This window comes from Muscardinus avellanarius (genome assembly GCF_963383645.1).
Source record: "Muscardinus avellanarius genome assembly, chromosome: 15".
Taxonomy (NCBI): Eukaryota; Metazoa; Chordata; class Mammalia; order Rodentia; family Gliridae; genus Muscardinus; species Muscardinus avellanarius.
The window spans coordinates 38,474,297-38,491,958 of record NC_137801.1 but is presented as its reverse complement, the minus strand read 5'-3'; the positions used below and the strand labels follow the sequence as shown (position 1 = coordinate 38,491,958).

General features: G+C 38.8%; 1 protein-coding gene across 1 annotated transcript in view; it reads right to left on the bottom strand.

Annotated features, from left to right (window-relative positions):
* The window catches only part of CAMKMT (calmodulin-lysine N-methyltransferase), a gene marked incomplete at its 3' end in the record, with an annotated part of 438,709 nt that overhangs the window by 51,079 nt on the left and 369,968 nt on the right, over positions 1 to 17,662 (bottom strand). The window contains exons 4-7 of the mRNA XM_080711826.1: positions 12,456 to 12,516; positions 10,542 to 10,596; positions 9,426 to 9,489; positions 524 to 590 (exon numbers count right to left, since the gene is read on the bottom strand). Coding sequence (XP_080567952.1) covers positions 524 to 590; positions 9,426 to 9,489; positions 10,542 to 10,596; positions 12,456 to 12,516 — 247 coding nt within the window. The remainder of the gene's footprint in view (positions 1 to 523; positions 591 to 9,425; positions 9,490 to 10,541; positions 10,597 to 12,455; positions 12,517 to 17,662) is intronic.

The window sequence follows — 17,662 nt, the reverse complement described above, 5'->3', positions numbered from 1 at the left end:
ATATTAAATCATGGAATACAGCAGGGCTTTTCAACCTGGCACCTCCAGTATTTGGGGCCAGATACTTCTTTGTTGGTGGGGAGGCTGCTCTGTCCATTTAAGGATATTCAGCAATACTCCTGGCCTCTATCCACCAGCTAAAAAAATGTCTCCAGAGAATGTCAAGATCCCCCCATGGGAGGAAGTGGCTACCCCCAAGTTGAAAGCCACTGGGATAGAGCCACTTAGAAAGGTCCCAGGCCAGGCTCCCTCCAACCTCAACTTCATATTGTACCATCTGAATCTGTAAGTCATCCCCACATTGGTGTTGAATATACTTACCTTCAGTTTTCTCATCTATTCATTGGAGATAATGACAGTGTTTCCTGCTTCATAGGGTTCTCAGGAGCATTAAATGAGATAACACTTGTAAAGTCCTCAGAACAGTGCCCAACATATGGTAATTACTCAATAATTTAACCACCTGGAGCATCAAGAAATGAGTTTTCAACTGGAATGTTTCAATGCAGAAAGCTATCCTTACCAGCTTGATATTTTCTGAGTTTTAAACACACCAGCTTCCTGATTCCTTGAGATGATGTCTCTCACATCTACAGGACACAGTTAAGGAAATTTCTGCAGCGATTGCCAACTGACTTTTAAAGATTACACAGCCCAGTGACCTTCGTACCCTAGTGGGGTTGGCACAGTAAAGAGATGAGCCGCAGGGTGGGAGCAGGAGGAGGTGTAGCCCTGGCTCTACAGCCAGGTGTTCACTTACTTCAAGCAAGATCTTTCGATTCCCTGGGCTGCAGTTTTGTCACCTGTGAAATGTACGTCCCGGGAGCGGCATGGCAAGGCCCAGAGTACAGGTGCTGATGGGGAGGGAGTGACCGCTGTGTTGGTACCATGCCTCCCTTCCTTAAAAGCACTGGGGTTCAAAGGCAGATGTGCTTGAGTCAGTGGGCCTCCCCACTGCCAGCCTTCTGAGCCTTTCCTAGCTCAAGTATTTCTGGCCTCCTTAACGCTAGTAGGAAGAGCGAAACGAGCAGCACAGGAGACTTGGGAAGAAGTGAGAGGGAAATGTAGAGAGGGGCTTGGAACATGTGTGAGAGAAAATGAATGTCTAGGGGAGACCATCAACAAGAGGTCCCTGGGAGAACTGCCTTTCCAGGCTTATGCTCTGGCCTTCCTCCACCTGCTGACAGGGAAGGACTTGAGCAAAAGAGCTATGTTTGTAGAGCGCGTTGAGGAGCTGGTCCACTGCATCACACAGGGCCACCTACACGGGGCTCCATGGGGAGAACTATGTCACCTTCCAACATCAGGGAAAGCTGGACTTCACATCAACTGATTGTACCTCAACTTTGGGGCACTGCCAATCTTAGAACTGCGGCCCGTTCTCGTTCCTCTGGCACCGATGTCCATCAGAACCTCACGTAGTGACTCCTGACTCTTAACACTCAGAACAGCTCCCATGGCATATATTTTTATACTGATCTCCATTCCTGGCTTCCTCATATTTTCCTGGTTCCAAATTTCCAATTGTCCTCACTTTTCTCGTTTATTGTATATGGTATGTTCCATGTATTTCTGTAAGAAACCTCCAAATCCCCTTTTTGAATTAAGGTAGGCTTAAATAAACAAGAAATAAAATAATTCCAGTGCAGGCTACAAGCTGAACTAAATTGGGCCCATGGGGAGGACACCAAGCAGACAAGCGATATTCTCCTATTGCTCAGAAAAGCAGATTTCCTGAATCTCAAAGCAAGCACTGGCCAAGATCTCACTGTGAGAACAGAGCCGCAGGACTTTTTAACCCAAATCTCTGCTTGAACCACCAGGCACACCCATTTCTTCTTGGAGTGAATAAGCAGGTACTGTGATAGCTTTCTTCCCCCAGGAGTGGGTAGGAAAAATCAATTAGGTTTCCTAATGAAGGGCTTTGTTGAGGTTTACAAAAGTGCCATAATGCAGACTTTTTTTTTTTCCTGGGTGAACTTTCCTGTATGCAAATTAAATGCCGTTAAATTACATTCATTAAAAAATAAAGGAGACTAATTTGCCTCCTTGTTTTGATTAACTAAAATGACACATCGGCCTACAGTTCTGTCTATTTCAGGAAGAAAGTATTTCAGCAAGTCTTCTAAATGAAATGTCTTGCAGAAAAGGACAGCTGACATCTTTATTCTGAGAAGAACAAAATTAGTAGAGTCAACTGACAACTGTTTTTTATTAAGTTCCCCCACGCTCTGGCCACACCCTCCCCAGCGTTTCCATGGTTCCCAACCACATGCCATAATGTGCCTGGTACACCTGTAGCGTCGTATGAGTGCATGACTAATCTATCAAGCAAAACATATTATTTTGTGAGTGGAGGTAATACTTTTTATAAAATAGTCGCAGGGAAGTTAAATTATATAACTCTGAAAACCTATTAATAACTTTTAGTAAACATCTTAACACTATATACTTTTATACAATTTATGAACCTGGGACAGTGGGTGGTCAGGCTGAAGCAAGCATATGTATTTTTATTCTAGCAGCAATCTTTCTTAATGAAAAAATTCACAGCAGTATTTAGGCTGCTTTATTTTTAGAACTGAGAAGGAAATATATTTTGTGGTTTAAGAGGTGTTTTATATTAAAATAAGTACCATGAGGAAAAAAAGGCAATAGTATTTTTAAATATTGCCATAAGATATAAATTCTGGTATTCTGCTCCCCACCCTTTAGGTGAGATTTTGATGGTTCTTCTGGATGGCACTGTAGCCAATAACAGATTTTATCATCCTTGTGTGTCACCTCAGGGTAATAAAAGGGGTCCAATCAAATTGAGTCAATACGTCCAGGATGGTATTCAACACAACCGACCAAATTGTGTTCTCTGCACTGTACCCTCCTCCCAGGTGACTTCAGTGGGAGGGGCTGGTGCAAAGACAGCCTCGATGTGATTTCTAATTAAGTGGATACCGAGTAATCACTTCTGATCCCAATGTCTGGACAATTGGACTTCCAGAGCAGCAGGACATTTGAAATCTTGTGGCTAAAAGGAAACCAAAATTCTATCTCTTGATTTTCTTCACAAAGCACAGTTCAAGAGTGGGGATCCATATTAATTGTGTTTCAGATGATTTTTAGTCTTAAAATATGTATTTGTATATAATAGCACTAATAGTTATTTAAGAAAATCATATTGTGTATTATATGTAATGTTATTGAAAATATTAGTCTGTTCCTATAATTAGTGATTGTTTTATACCATTTGAGAGTTGGCATTGTTCATTAAACAAGAAAATATTTAGAAATGAGAACACTATGATTCACAAAGCATTATTTTCTTGGTTTATGTTACCCCATGAAGGGGCATTAAAAATGAGGGTAGAGTCAGGTGTGGGTGGTGCAGGACTGTAATTCCAGTATTTGGGAAGCTGAGACAGGAGATCATAAGTTTGAGACCAGCCTCAGCAACTTAGCAAGACCTTGTTTCAAAATAAAAAAATAAAATTGAAAAAGGCTTGTTTATAGATTGGAGACAGAATGCCCTTGGGTTCAATCCCCAGTATCAAAAGAAAAAAAATGAGGGTAGGAAATTATGATATTATAATATAAACTATATTAAGTCTGATCTCTAAATAATTTTATTTTAATTTATTTTTATTTTTATTTTTTTTAGTATTGGGGGTGGAACCCACGGGCTTTCTACCTCCAGGCTATACTCCCAGACCTATTTTTTTATATTTTATTTGGAAACAAGGTCTCACTAAGTAGCTGGGGCTGGCTTCGAACCTGTGTAGTCCTCCTGTCTCAGCCTCCCAAGTGCAGGGATTACAAGCATGTGCCACCATGCCCGGCTCTAAATAATTTTTAAATGCCCAATGTGGCAATATTTGCTGATTTAAGGTTATAGACTATTCTTTTTATTTTATTATTATTTTTCTTCTTGCAGTATTGAAAATTGAGCCTTGGGAGTGCTAGGCAAGTAGTCTACCACTGAGCTGCATACCAAACTCTGCTTTCTTTTCTTTCTTTATTTCTGTGTGTGTGTGTGTGTGTGTGTGTGTGTGTGTGTGTGTGTGTGTGTGAGACTAGGGATTGAGCCCTGAGGCATTCTATCTCCAAACTACAAACCCAGCCCTATTTTTATTTTTATTAAAAAATTTTTTTCCAAGGGAGAGCATGAACGCAGACCCCCACTACCACAAATTACGCAGTCGAGTTTCCCACATTTGGGGAAATCACAGGGGTCAGCACATATGAAGTGCCATTTTTATTTTTAAATAGGATTTCGCTAGGCTAATGAGAACCTCACTACTTGTTGAGGCTGTCCTCAAACCTGTGATCCTCCTGTCTCAGCCTCCCAAGCACTAGGATTGCAAGAGTGCGTTACCACATCCAACTCTATCTTGTTTTTGAGACAGAACTTCAGTAAGTTGCCCAGGCTGATCTCAAACTTGCCATCTTGCTGCCTCAACTTCCCCAGTAACTGAGTTTACATGTATGTGTCACTACACTGAGTTCTACAAACTATTTTTGGGGAGGGGACTGGGGATTGAAACCAGGGGCATCCTACCTCGAAGCTAGAACCCCAGCTCTTTTTTATCACTAGGTTGCTGAGTCTTGCTAAGTTGCTGAGGCTGGTCCCAAACCTGTGATCTCCCTGTCTCAGCCTCCCAAGTGTTGGGATTACAGGCCCGCACCACCACGCCTGGCTTTGTAAGCTCTTCCGAAATGTGCTTATTACTTCAGTGAACTGATAGAATGACACAGGGTAGCATGAATTCTCTGCTAGCAATGCCCACGGCTGGGTTTATGCACAAAAGGATTATTCTTCCGAGGGTGCTGAGAGGTGCAAGATGACACTCATCATCTTTATTTTGGATGAAACAGATGGTTTAATGGAAAAAAAAAAAAAAAAACCTCAAAGTCAAATGAACATGGCTGCTAGTGCTGGTTTTGATAATTAGTGGTTGTGTGACCCAACCTCTCTGAGCTCTATCTCTAAAACCAAAAATAAAGATAGTGATTTTATAGACTTAATGGGGTCTCATATGATAGGTCCAACCCACAGTAGTTCCCTAATTCATGTTAATTCATTATATTTTTAAACAATCTAGGCAAAAGCTTTAGTAGGACAGAGACTAGTGAGAGTAAATAACGTCAAGCTAAGCTTGGCAGTTAAGCTTTATTTTCAGTTCCTGATGCTCAAAACTAATTGTGTGGACATTCATATTGTAGAATTAAAATAAATGGAAGAAATCAAAGAACTTCTACCTTGTAGTTTTTTTTTAGTTTTATTCACATGTCTAAAAGTGCCCTGTTCTTGGCAAAATATGTATCCTACAAGGATAGAGACTAGGTCTGTCTTGTCTACTGCTGGATCTTCAGTCAGAAATGGTGTGTAACTAATACTGGTTGCATTAATTTGAATTTAGTTTTAAGAGGTATTTGTTGAACTCCTTCCCCAGGTGAGGCGCATCAAGTAACTAGAAGTAACTCATCTAGTAGATATAAATACAGCTGGAATCACTAATGGAGGAAGGGCCTTGCCAAGGTCTTAACCATCCATAACACAGGTCACACAGTCCACATGGAGCTTTGTTTATTAATTATACAAGTCAGGGATTCTGTTAAGTAACTTACTGTTAAGCCAGGGCCACTTTTTTTTTTTTTTAAAGCACAGGAAATTTACTTGTTCTTGGAGAATTCTAAGCTTAAGATCATAATGCAGACTAGGCATACCATGCAGTCGAGAGCTCAGAAAAGTGGGTCACCAAGCACTGGAATGTTCTGCAGATAACATGCCAGACTTTTATTAGGATGGGTTGAGGCAGGGTGCTGGCACTGGGTAAACTAGTGATTATAGCCAGAGAGGACTGCTCACCTTTAAGGTGTTCTACTTTCACTTATACAAGTTGGCTTAGCATCAATAATAACTCATCACTGTACTATTTGTCTCCTTTATTCTTATGTTATTGTCTTCATTAGCTACAAATCCTAGTGAGTAATTATTATACACAGGTACTTTGAGATTTTTCTTGACTACACTAAAAGAGAGTGCCAAAGAAGGACATGATTTTTTTTTTTTTTTGTGTGTGTGTGTGTGTGTGTGTGTGTGTGTGTGTGTGTGTTATTGGAGATTGGGCTCAGGGACATTTTACCTTTGAGCTACACTCCAAGCACTATTTTATTTTTTGCTTTGGAACAGGTTCTCACTAGGTTGCTGTGATTGTCCTCGAACCTGCAATCACCTCCCAAGTACTGAGATTATAGGCAAGCACCACCACACCCAGAGAAAGGAACATGTTTCATATTATTTTAGAATACATTTGAGAACTGGATGAACTGAATAATCCCACTTCCAATTTATCATTTGTCCTCTTGGGGTACAGATACAATGGAATCTGTAGAGAAACACTTCTTGGGTAGGGCAGCTCTGGGTTAAACCTAGTGATGTGGTTTAAGAACCACGAAGAATTTCAGGGACACCTACCATGAACGTCTGAGAAAATATTCAAGACTTGGAAAATTCATTTTCCCTCAAGTCTTAATCTCTTTTCAGATATCTCTGTTTAATAAATCTCAGATCAACATCTAGCTTTCCAGGGTCAAGGTGGAGAGCTGTAGAAGACACAGCCAATCCATTTGATACATTTTAGGAAGATAATAAATTACCTCACAACTGGTTGACATGCTTCAGTGATATAAAGATTCAGAACTAATCCATTCATTGCCTCCCATATTAAAAAAAAATAGAAATCACAGAAGATTAAAAGGAAGTAACAGAAAATGCTATTCCTCCCCTCCCCAAAAACAGAAAAGGTAAAAATCAGAATCTTGGAAGCTTAAGAGACAAGAAAGTAAGATTCAGTTGGATTCATTAAATTCAAAAGCCAAGAACAACAAAAATAATTTTTAAAATGATGAGAATAATATACAGGCCAATACTCAGATGTGATGTGCCATCGCCAGGTCGATTTTCAATTACATTTCACTGATGTATTCATTTGTTTCTTAATGTGCTCATCTTGCCCATTAAGAATAATTAGCAGCTTTGCTTAGAGATTTTCTGGCTTCTGGCGATGTCCCCCCCTCCCCACCGCCTTTTTGTTGACATCCACTTTTACTTTTTAGAAAATAATTTTGGACAATATACTACAACTGATATATAATTTAGGCTTCCTAAATTTTTAAAGGAAAGCTGTAAACAGTAATTTTTAAAATGAGTTTGTTTCGATCTATATGCATCAATAGTATGTGATTCAGTGAATTATTTTCACAGAAAGTGGGCACACAAATGGGGGGGTTCACTCATATTAACCTCACTCAGTAAAACAGATTACGACAGATGCCCATTGTAAGCTCTGTTAGCAAATCGAGAACAACATTAGTATTAAAAGCAGGAAAAACACATTGCCAATTTTAAGGCTTTATGCATGCTTTTTTCTCTTAATTAAAAAAATTAGATCTAGTTACAACAGAAAAAGGCACACGAACATAGAACAACCACATGATAAAAACTGAACTGTATCAGGAAAATCCTATGAGATGAAATAAAACACACAACCAGTTTGGGTCTGCATTCTGAAAGGACCTACTTTATCTACATTGTAAAGTTCTTCCCCTCCTGCCCTTTGGCACCCTGCTATATTAAACCCATTGTAAAACCCAGCACAATAAAGCACTCTCAGGGCTGAGCTTCTGAGGTCCAAATGTTAAAAATCCATTTTCTTGGGAGGGGGCTGTACCAATCATTTCTTTGAAAGGCCGGCGGAGTGAATGCAGAATCTGAGATTTCCTCTCTGATTTCAAGAGCTGGCATGGTATTTTCGCTGTTTAAAGCAAAGGTGCAGTGATTAATGATATTAGTATTGCCTCCCTTCTTTGGAAGCTCTTAGTTTAGCTCCATAATAATGTTAGCACAATTAAATTTACATACTGACTACAGATGTTTCCCCTAGTTTGATAAAAGTTCTAATTGGTTTCAGATGCTTTTAAATAAGATACCTCCTGACTGGAGAAAAATCCCAGGTTCCTGGGTCCAATCTGAAAGTTTCTGGGTGCTAAAATAATCTTGTTGAATATTCCTGCTTTTCTTCCCCCGCGGAAGACATCCTGTGAGGCTGAGCTGGCATACCTGAGCTTCCTCTCGCTGTCTGTGTTCCCTGACATAAAGAGGAGGAGCAGAGGGAAATGATACATGCACAGAATAACTCGGAACAAGGCAGAGTGAATGGAAACAGCACCCGCTCATCTGCAGGAATATTTTGAAAAACTTGCGACAGTCTCAAGATCATGATTAAAATCCTGCATTTTAAAAAAGGAAGCATCTTTTGTGATCTCTTTCCCGGCTGTGAAAGGCCAAGACTGTGATTGGCTGTTGTTCCTTCCTGAATTTTTTTTTTTTTTAAGGTCTGTCAGGCAATTAGCTGGGTGGGGCTCTGTAGAACACACAAGTGCCGCAGAACAATATTAGCTCCTGTGCTTCTTGTTCCTCCTGCCTCCTGTGTGAGCAGCCTGATGGAGCTGCGAGCGAATTTTATTCTCGAAAAATGATAAAGCGGAAGCAGAAAAAAGAAAATCACAACTTGGTTTTCTGTAAGATGCTGCAAGAAGTCAGAGCTACATTGGCATTTTAGGGGCGTAAAGTTGAATAAGTGGGCTGCTTCCCTCGTCACGTAATGTGAGGCATAAAAAAAAATCAAAGCAAACAGATCTTCCACTTTTCCTCTCAATTTCTAACGGCTATTAACTGCTCCTGAGCAAATCAGCTTGACTGCTAAAGTAGCCACAAATGATGCTTGCTTTCTTAGTTAAAGTACAGTTCAATTTTCATGAACTCTATGTACATATTAGTAAAGTATAATCTAATATAATAGGGTTTGAACTGTAATAGCATAGCAGAAAAAAGAAGATAGCTTTTATAATCCTAAATGCAAGGAAATAATGAAGAACGGACAGCTCTTTCCAGTGGGGCATAGAGGCAATGTGTCAGCAATTAGAATAGGTGCAATATTACAGGGCAGGTATAATATCAAACGCATAACAGGTAATAAGCTTAAAGCTGGAGGTTAATATTTGCAAGCAATATTCATTAAGTAATTTATTAAATAATTTATTTTATGCTGGAAAATCTTAACTGAAAATAAACGAGCAAGAAGAAATACTTGGACATTATTGTGAAATAAATATCCGTATTGCCCCGAGGATCCACAAACACAGGCTCTTTTAATGAGAAGTGTCTATAAAAAACCTATCAAAAGGAAAAAACCCACGTAGCTATATGCAATGAATTCATATATTTCTGCTTTTTCTTAATTACTTATCGTGCATGTGGGGGGGGACCCTTTTTAATACCCCATGCTGTCTTTCTTTATATCAATTGTTACTCAGCCAGGAAAAAGGATTGAGCACAACAAACCCGTTTTCTATCTGAATAAGGATACTTCTGATGGCCTTTTCATTCCCATCAGTTAACAGAACTTCTTTGACATCTGCAGAAATAGCAACCTGAAAAAAAAAAAGGAGCACAGCAAACAATGAGCAAATATGCTTGTCTGTGTGGAAGTGAAGACAGGAGTGACAAGCCTTCAGTATCATGCTTCCTCACCTATTTCTCTGTAACAATCTTCAATCTTTTTTCATTTTATGTCTGCATTATTTTAATCATTCAATCAAATCAGTCAATACTTTTATCATTCCATTTGCGGGAGCCTCTATCTTGCTATCATTCTGTTCGGTAATTGCATTGTGACAGCGGATGATGGTATTCTGAGAGGCTTTCATTTGTGGGCTTCTGTTTATCTAGTAGGGCCATCATACAAGGCTGTCACTCTGCCTTTCAGCCTGCTTCTGTCTGACTGCCTGATGCCCTTCATATAACTTTGCATTGCAGGCAGATGGCTTTGTGAGGGTAATTTTTTTGTGAGCTTTGACATGCTCGCACATTGGGCTGTAACCTCGACACATTGTATAAGAGCGACAGGTTTGTCAAATGCCAATCAGTGTAACAATATGCTTTTATTTGTAGAGACATAAAAACTTGTCTAATGCACTGTGCTGCTACATAATATCTCCTGAATACATGACTCAGAACCCAGAGAATGGGGAACGACGTTCCTGAATGGCCAATCTAATTCAAAAGAATCTAATTACTGAGCGCTCTGGATCATGTTTGTTGGTGTAATAATGCAGGCAAAACATTAGCAGCTATATCATGGTGCTCCAACTGTGATTCGCCGGGCTATTCCTGTATCTTAGCAAATGGGACTATAATCTGAAAAAAAAAAATGCTTTTGCTATGGCAAAGAAAGACTGTGCGAGGCCTGGAATGTCACAACAAGCGATATTGACTACACTGGGGTAAAATGTTTCTGCTCATCGAGGCAACCATAAAATCAATATGATCCGAAAGCAAGTCAATCTAGAAGGTCTCTCAAGACCCGGCAGCTTGACCGCAGCTGAGGCTGTTGACGGTTCTCTGACCCAGCAGTTGGAGGCCCTGGAACATTTTTCCTTTTGTTCCTCCCTCTGAATGGGATTGGAATTGAGAAAAGACCTACCATGAGCCCAGCCAAGCATGTCATGCCACCCCCTAGCTCACACACAGCAAGGTCCCTGAAAGAGAGAAAAGAAATGGTAGAACCATACAAATGAGATGAAAACGGGCAGAGAGATATATATGTTACAAGAACAAATTGCCATCTGCGGGAAGAACGGCGCTACCAGGAAGTTGTGGAGACATGACGAGGCTGCCTCATGTCGTTTTGCGTTTTAAAAATAATTATGAAATAGAAAAGTCACAAAGCAGGCAAATCAGTGGGGGTCCCCTCATTAGTGTTCACTGCAACATTACCACCGCTGAGCTGAAAGAGCTGAGAAGGTTCCCTTTTTTTCCCTTGTCAATGGCGCTGTCTTTTAGAACTAAACTAGCTAGAGTAACGAAAGATAATTGTTAGGAAAGGATAACACTGTTAATCCACATTCATGCCTTCAAAAACAGTTAGACAAGTAAATGAAGAATATACGTGAGTGTGTATATACCTATATTAGAGTCACACACAACACACACACACAAATAAATACAATCCAGAATTTAAAAAAAAAATCTAAAACAAACATCTTAGAAAGGTGAACCAGCCCCCATAAAGCACAATTACACAAAGAGCATTTAGCAATTAACACTTAAATCACAATTGACCCCCGACACAACGCAGCGAATAAACAATGCAGGGACATAATACGGTTAAGCCAGCAAGCCCAGGCCCCGACGTAATGACTGGGCTTTGGCTTCACTGCTCAGAAGTAAAGCGGCTCAGAGTTAAAGCTGACAGTCTGGTGTGCCACTCTGCACTTACCTTCCCCTTTGTGCCTAAATCTCAGCCCTCAACGTGTGACATTCTCGCCCTGGCCCACTGCTTGCTGATTGGAGCTCCAGGCAAGCCAAGCCAAGCGAGAGGAGCAAATGCCAGACTTCCGGGCCAGCTCTGCAGCCCAAGTTCAAAATTGCCCTGTTCTGATTTTATATGGTTAGACTCTTAAGACTGTTCTTCTTCCCACTTCGGGAAGTTTATTACCTCAAGAGGAGAAAGAAAAAGCAAAATTAAAGGGGGGGGGGAGCCAAGAGAGGACATTCATATTTGGAAATACACTTAGAGTATTTAGTTTGTTCAAATAAATTATAGACTGGTTGGTAAATACGGACCCTGTGAGCTTCAAAAAATACATATTATTGACCCAATCTTGAAGTACATATTGTTAAAACACACACCATGATCACTAATGGCTTGTCTGGAGTCACAATGGGCTATTCACAAAGTACACATTGGATGACTTTTATAAAATAGGAATTAAAATGAAAAGCCTATATTTCCTGGGTCTACCAAAAATCTTTAGAATTTTAAAATAAAAGGAATCTTTCTTTCCCTTTTCCTAAATCTCATCCACAAGTTGATCTATAATGCATACTAGCAGTTGAAAATATTTATTACCGTAGCATAAATCTGTAATAGTAATTTATATTTCACAAATACATATTGTCAAGTACATAAAAATACCTTGAAAACTCGGGGTGGGATGGCATCTTTCTGTGAGGCATTTATTTATCAAATATTCTGTAGTGACTTCCCTAGCAGAAGTTTAAAGAATGTCTTTGTTGTGGGTTTTCAACCTTCACAATCAGTAAGGATTGATTGGAGCTTCACTTTTGTTTCTCCCAAATCAAAGTGAAATGAAATGCCTTGAGTGGAAATCAAAAGCCTTTGACACATAGCAAAAAGCTTGCTGTGCACTATTAGTACCCAAAGGCAATGCAGATTTCTTTTCAGAAGCAACATGTGTTCACTGTGAACTTTTTCTCCTTTCTTTTCCTTTCTTCCTAACAATTTAATTTGAAGAATGTAAACAAGGCTATTTTAATATGCAGATTCAATATCCATGATGGGCTAAACACGTATCTTTTAAGTGCAGCTCTGTACCTGAATACATCACTGTGCTTGAGGCAGTAGTAAGCCAAAACCTCTTCAGACGGCCAGATGCCTAGAAAACACAAGAGGGTAGATGTTTGAGTTATAGAAGTCATTCTGTTATGAAATGGCTTTTAAGAATTAGGCTCGGCACAACCCACTTTAACTTGAATCCAACATAACATAATTATTACTTGTCACATGTCATATTACACAAGTTTCTTTTGTTGTTGTTGTTGTTGTTGTTATTTTTATAATGGTGAGATTTATAACCCTTTCCCCCAGGGTAAAAGTAAAATATCCTAAACAAATTTTGTTGAATTCCTATTATAAGAAAGGAAGAAAAAATACAGATGTCAAAAGTTAAACTCTGATAGTATTTCAAGTAGATCTTATTCTTGTTCACATAAAATCAAGAAGCATAAGTCAAAGGCTTACTCTGTATGCCACCCTGTTAGGCAAAAAAAAAAAAAAAAATTCCACAATTCCTTTTCTTTAAAAAAAAATTCAAACTGGGCTATACAATTAAGAAATTTTATTTTTTCATACATTGGTCCCTATCTTTAACAAAATTTTAACAAAATTTAATTTTAGCAAAAATAAATAGGTCCTAAATTTCATTAATGGTATTTTCTAAAATTATTGACATTCAAATTATTTAGCAGACTTATTAGTTTTTCTGAACAGATATAAATAGCTTGAAAAAGGCACATATGCTTGAAAGCAACAGTTGCTTGTGGTTATCACAGACTGGTAAGATCATAAGTACTTTTAATTTTTCTATATCTTTTTTGTATTTTTTAAAAGTTTTACAGTGAGCATGCATTACTCAGACAATTCAAACAAACTAGCACCTTATAAAAATTATATTTTTCTCAAGTGGCTAGACTCAAAGCAGGGCGCCAGGCCTTTTGCCCAGCCTGGGGCTGAGGAGGCCATACTGTCTTGGGAAATAGTAGCCAGTGTTCTGTCTTGGTACCAAGCACGGCTGCTGGACCTTGATGCAAAATGGAAGCACATCTATACAGGACATAATCCCCCCACCCCATGAATCTTGGCTAGAGGAGCTAAAAATCAAAACATTTCAAAATACACTGAGTGATGTGTGCATGTATATATCACTTTGACTCTCTATGATGCATATAATTACATTGCACCAATAAAAGTATAACACATCCAAACATTTCAGAGAAGAGGGTGAAGAGGAAACGGTACGTAACCTAAGAGACTGGATGAGTAAATGCATGAGCACAACAAAGTGGCTACAATGAGCATTTGCTGCCGCAGGAAAGCCCGGCAGCTGTGCTCGCTACCACAGCTTCCCTGATATTTCTGGTAGAAAGAACTGGAGGAAAAAGAATGAAAACCAGCAAGAAGAATCTGGAGTTGCATTTAGGAGGGAAGTCAGAGCTGCAGTGGAGTGGAGCGTTATGACTGCAGGTGTGTTGGGCTTCATTTCCTGCTTCCATCCCTTAGCTGAGACATTCTGGACAGGTGCTTAACCTCTCTATGCCTTGGTCTACAAAAATATCATACTTGTAGTATCAAACTCTTAGAATTGTTGTGAGGATTAAATGAGTAAAACACATGCAATATATTTAGAATAGTTCCAAACTCATAATAAGCTCAAAGAAAACTGTTAATGTCATCCTGCAAAGAGGGGTGGAAGAGTGGAAGAAAGAATGTGTGAACCCAGAACGATTATCCCAAGGACCAGACGAGATGGAGAGGCATTTCCACGTGCTCCTACTGTTGGGCTGTGGCATGACCGCAACGTCCGAACACCTGGCACGCCTCCCCATAGAGAGAGCCCTGTAGAGACCAAAGTGCACAATGGCGTTTGCAGAGGAGGGCCCAGACCGCGTTCTGCACCAAGTGGGCATAGTCCCTGCACAGACAGGATTTCTTTATGCTTTCAGTAGATGGCTCTGAGGTTGTTTTTTAAATAATGATAGGGGAAAGGTATTTAAAATTTAAGCCTTGAGTAACAAGTACAAAAATGAAACTTCTAAAATATGTAGTCTTTTAAAGTCATTTTATAATTTTCTCAAAACCTAACAGACTGATTTTAACTAAATTAAATAAAAAATTACAAAGAAGAAAGTAAAAAGATCACCTAAAATTGTATTAGGAATTATACTAGGAATATAATCACTGTTATCATTTTGGATGCCATTCCAATAAAGTCTTTTTAGACATAAAGATATTTTACACAATTGGGATCTTTCCATGCAGTATTAAATAATCTGATAGTTCCCCAATCTATGAGTGGTAGAGATTCGGTGACAATAAAAACGCACTCTACTTGCATCATTACTTGCAACGACTGCCTCGACAGTCTATGTGTGCATCACAATTCATTGAACCTGTTTCTTCTTGGAAGACATTTAAATTAGTTCCAAAGTTTTTGACATTATGAGATTGTACATAGTAGTACATAAGGACACACCTTTCTCTAATATATGGGTTTCTCCCTGGGTCAGATACTTAGAAATGGTAAATCTGATCAAAGATCACATAAATTCCACATTCTTATATATAGGTTGAGCATCCCAGACCCCAAAGTCTGAAATTTGAAATACTCCAGAATCAGAAACTTTTTTGAATGCCAATACAATGGGAAATTCCACACCTGCTTTCATGTAGTAACTTGTACTCAACATGCAGGTGGACTAAAAGTAGTACATAAAATTACCTTAAGGGATGTGGGTAAGGTCTATATGAAATACAAATTTTGTGTTTAGACTGAGGATTCATTCCTAAAAGATCTAATTATGTATATGTAAATATTTTTTTAAAATCCAAAATTTAGCTGAGCGTGGTGGTGCATCCCTAAAATCCCAATACTTGAGAGGCTGGGACAGGAAGATCACAAGTTCAAGGCCAGTCTCAGCAACCTACTGAGACCCTGTTTCAAAATTAAAAAAAAAAAAAAAGTCAGGCGTGGTGGCGCACGCTTGTAATCCCTGCACTTGGGAGGATGACCACGCAGGTTCGAAGCCAGCCGCACTGGCTTAAAAGACCCTGTTTCCAAATAAAAAGTATAAAATAGGTCTGGGAGTATAGCCTGGAGGTAGAAGGCTTTCCAGGAACCCCAGTATCACACCCCCCAAAAATTTTTTTAATAAAAAGGGCTGGGGTGTAGCTTAGAGATAGAATGCCCTGAGTTCATTCCCTAGTACCACAAATAAATAAGTAATCCAAAACCTAAAACACTCTGGTCCCAAGCATTTAGGATAAGGAACACCTAACCTCCATCTAACTATCCTCTGTGAAATTTGTACTAAGCGACACCCCCAATAAGGACGTTTGTTTCTTCCAAGCCTTCCTAAGACAGGATTTTACCAACTTATTTTTATTTGATGAACTGATATGTTTTAAAAAGTTCTATTACTGCAAATCAAAACTGAAGTAAGATACTAATTCATAACCACCATGGCTATTGTATAAAAGTCAGATAATAACAAATATTGGTGAAGAAGTGGAAAAGCTGGGACTCTCATGAGTTGTTGGTAGGAACATAAAATGATGAAGCCACTTTGAAAAACTGTCTAGCAGTTCCTCCAAAAGTTACACATAACCACATGGCCCAGAAATACCACTTTTATGTATATAACCAAGAAAAATGAATGTGTGTCTATACAAAAGCTTGCTTGGAAATTTTCAAAACAGTATTATAAAAAATGGAAACAATTAAAAGGTCCATCAGTTGATGAATGAATAAATAAAATGTGGTCTGTCACACAGTGGACTGCTATTTGACAAAAATAAAGTACTGATACAAACTACAACATGGACAGAACCTGAAAACATACTACATGAAAGAAGCCAGTTACAAAGGACTGTGTGTGTAGTTATGCTGTGTGTTTCTGGTTATGTGAAATGTCTTGAATAGGCATATCCAAAAATACATCGTGGTGTGGTGGTCGCCTAGGGCGAGGCTGGTTAGGTGTGAATAGCATGTGACTCCTAGTGAATAGGAAATTTCCCTTGAAGCTGATGAAATATTCTAAAATTGATTATAGTGATGGTAGTATGACTGAATATACTAAAAACCACTGGGTGAACTGTGTGGTGCATGAATTACTCCTCCATAAGCTGTTATTTTTAGCAACTTTTCTCACTATTATTTGTGGAAATATAATGATCTTTTAAAGAAGCTTTCTATTTTCAAATAAGTTAAATACACACACAGTTTAAGAGTCATTGAGTTTTATTAGAATGGTCATGACAAGTAGTAGTACCCAGTCCTTCTCCAGAAAACTATTTTCAACTCTAAGGGATTCTTCTAATGACTTCCATATTTCTACGTATGTGTGTGTGTGCATGCGCGCGTGCGTGTGTGTGTGTGTGTGTGTGTGTGTGTGTGTGTGTAGAATATGTAAATATTCTTCATGATTTTGATACTTCATGATTTTTCAGTTTTAGGAAATATCTACTGACCTTTCCTCCAATGGAAGATAAGCATTCTTTTTAAAAATCTCTATTACTCTCTTTACCATATGCTTAATGTTGCATTATAATTAGAGTTCTAATATATGTTGTATACTATTATACATTATATAGCTATATTAGTTTATAAAATGTAATATATTATATACAAAATGTATAAGACCACTACTCGCTGTTGAGTTTAGCATGGCCATAAAGTAAAGCTGACCTATGTAATAGACTATGATTGCCTTTTCTCTCATAGGTACATCTTTGTTTTCTCTGGATTTTACAATAGTTTACAATTGTCTTTTCTTTCCTCTCATTTGCTAAGTTTTATTCAGCCTCAAGCTCCAGTTGTCAGTTTCCCTTCTCAATACATTCATTTACATTGGGCATCTTCTGGTCTACCTTAGTCTGAGCTGGTGCCTCCAATCAATCTCCACTGTCACTCCAGGCTTCCCCTTGTCCTTCTCCTGTGTTTTATCTGTTTCTTCTCTCCTTTGACTTCCTCTGGCATGGCTTACTCCCTCATTTCAGTGCAATACATCCATTGTATCAACAGGGAATCAGCAGGGAGTGAGACAGCATAGGTACTGAGGCTTCTAACTATTTAGAGTAGGAGAGATTAAATAACTAATAATATGCCCAATTATAACTGTAATAAATACTATATAGGAAAAAGAGGGTGTTTATGGGAGTTTATTACAGGGGTACCAACTTAGTTGAGGAAAGGTTGGGAGGAGCCCAAGAGGGGACACTTATCTGTGTAAATGGCATGTAAGCTG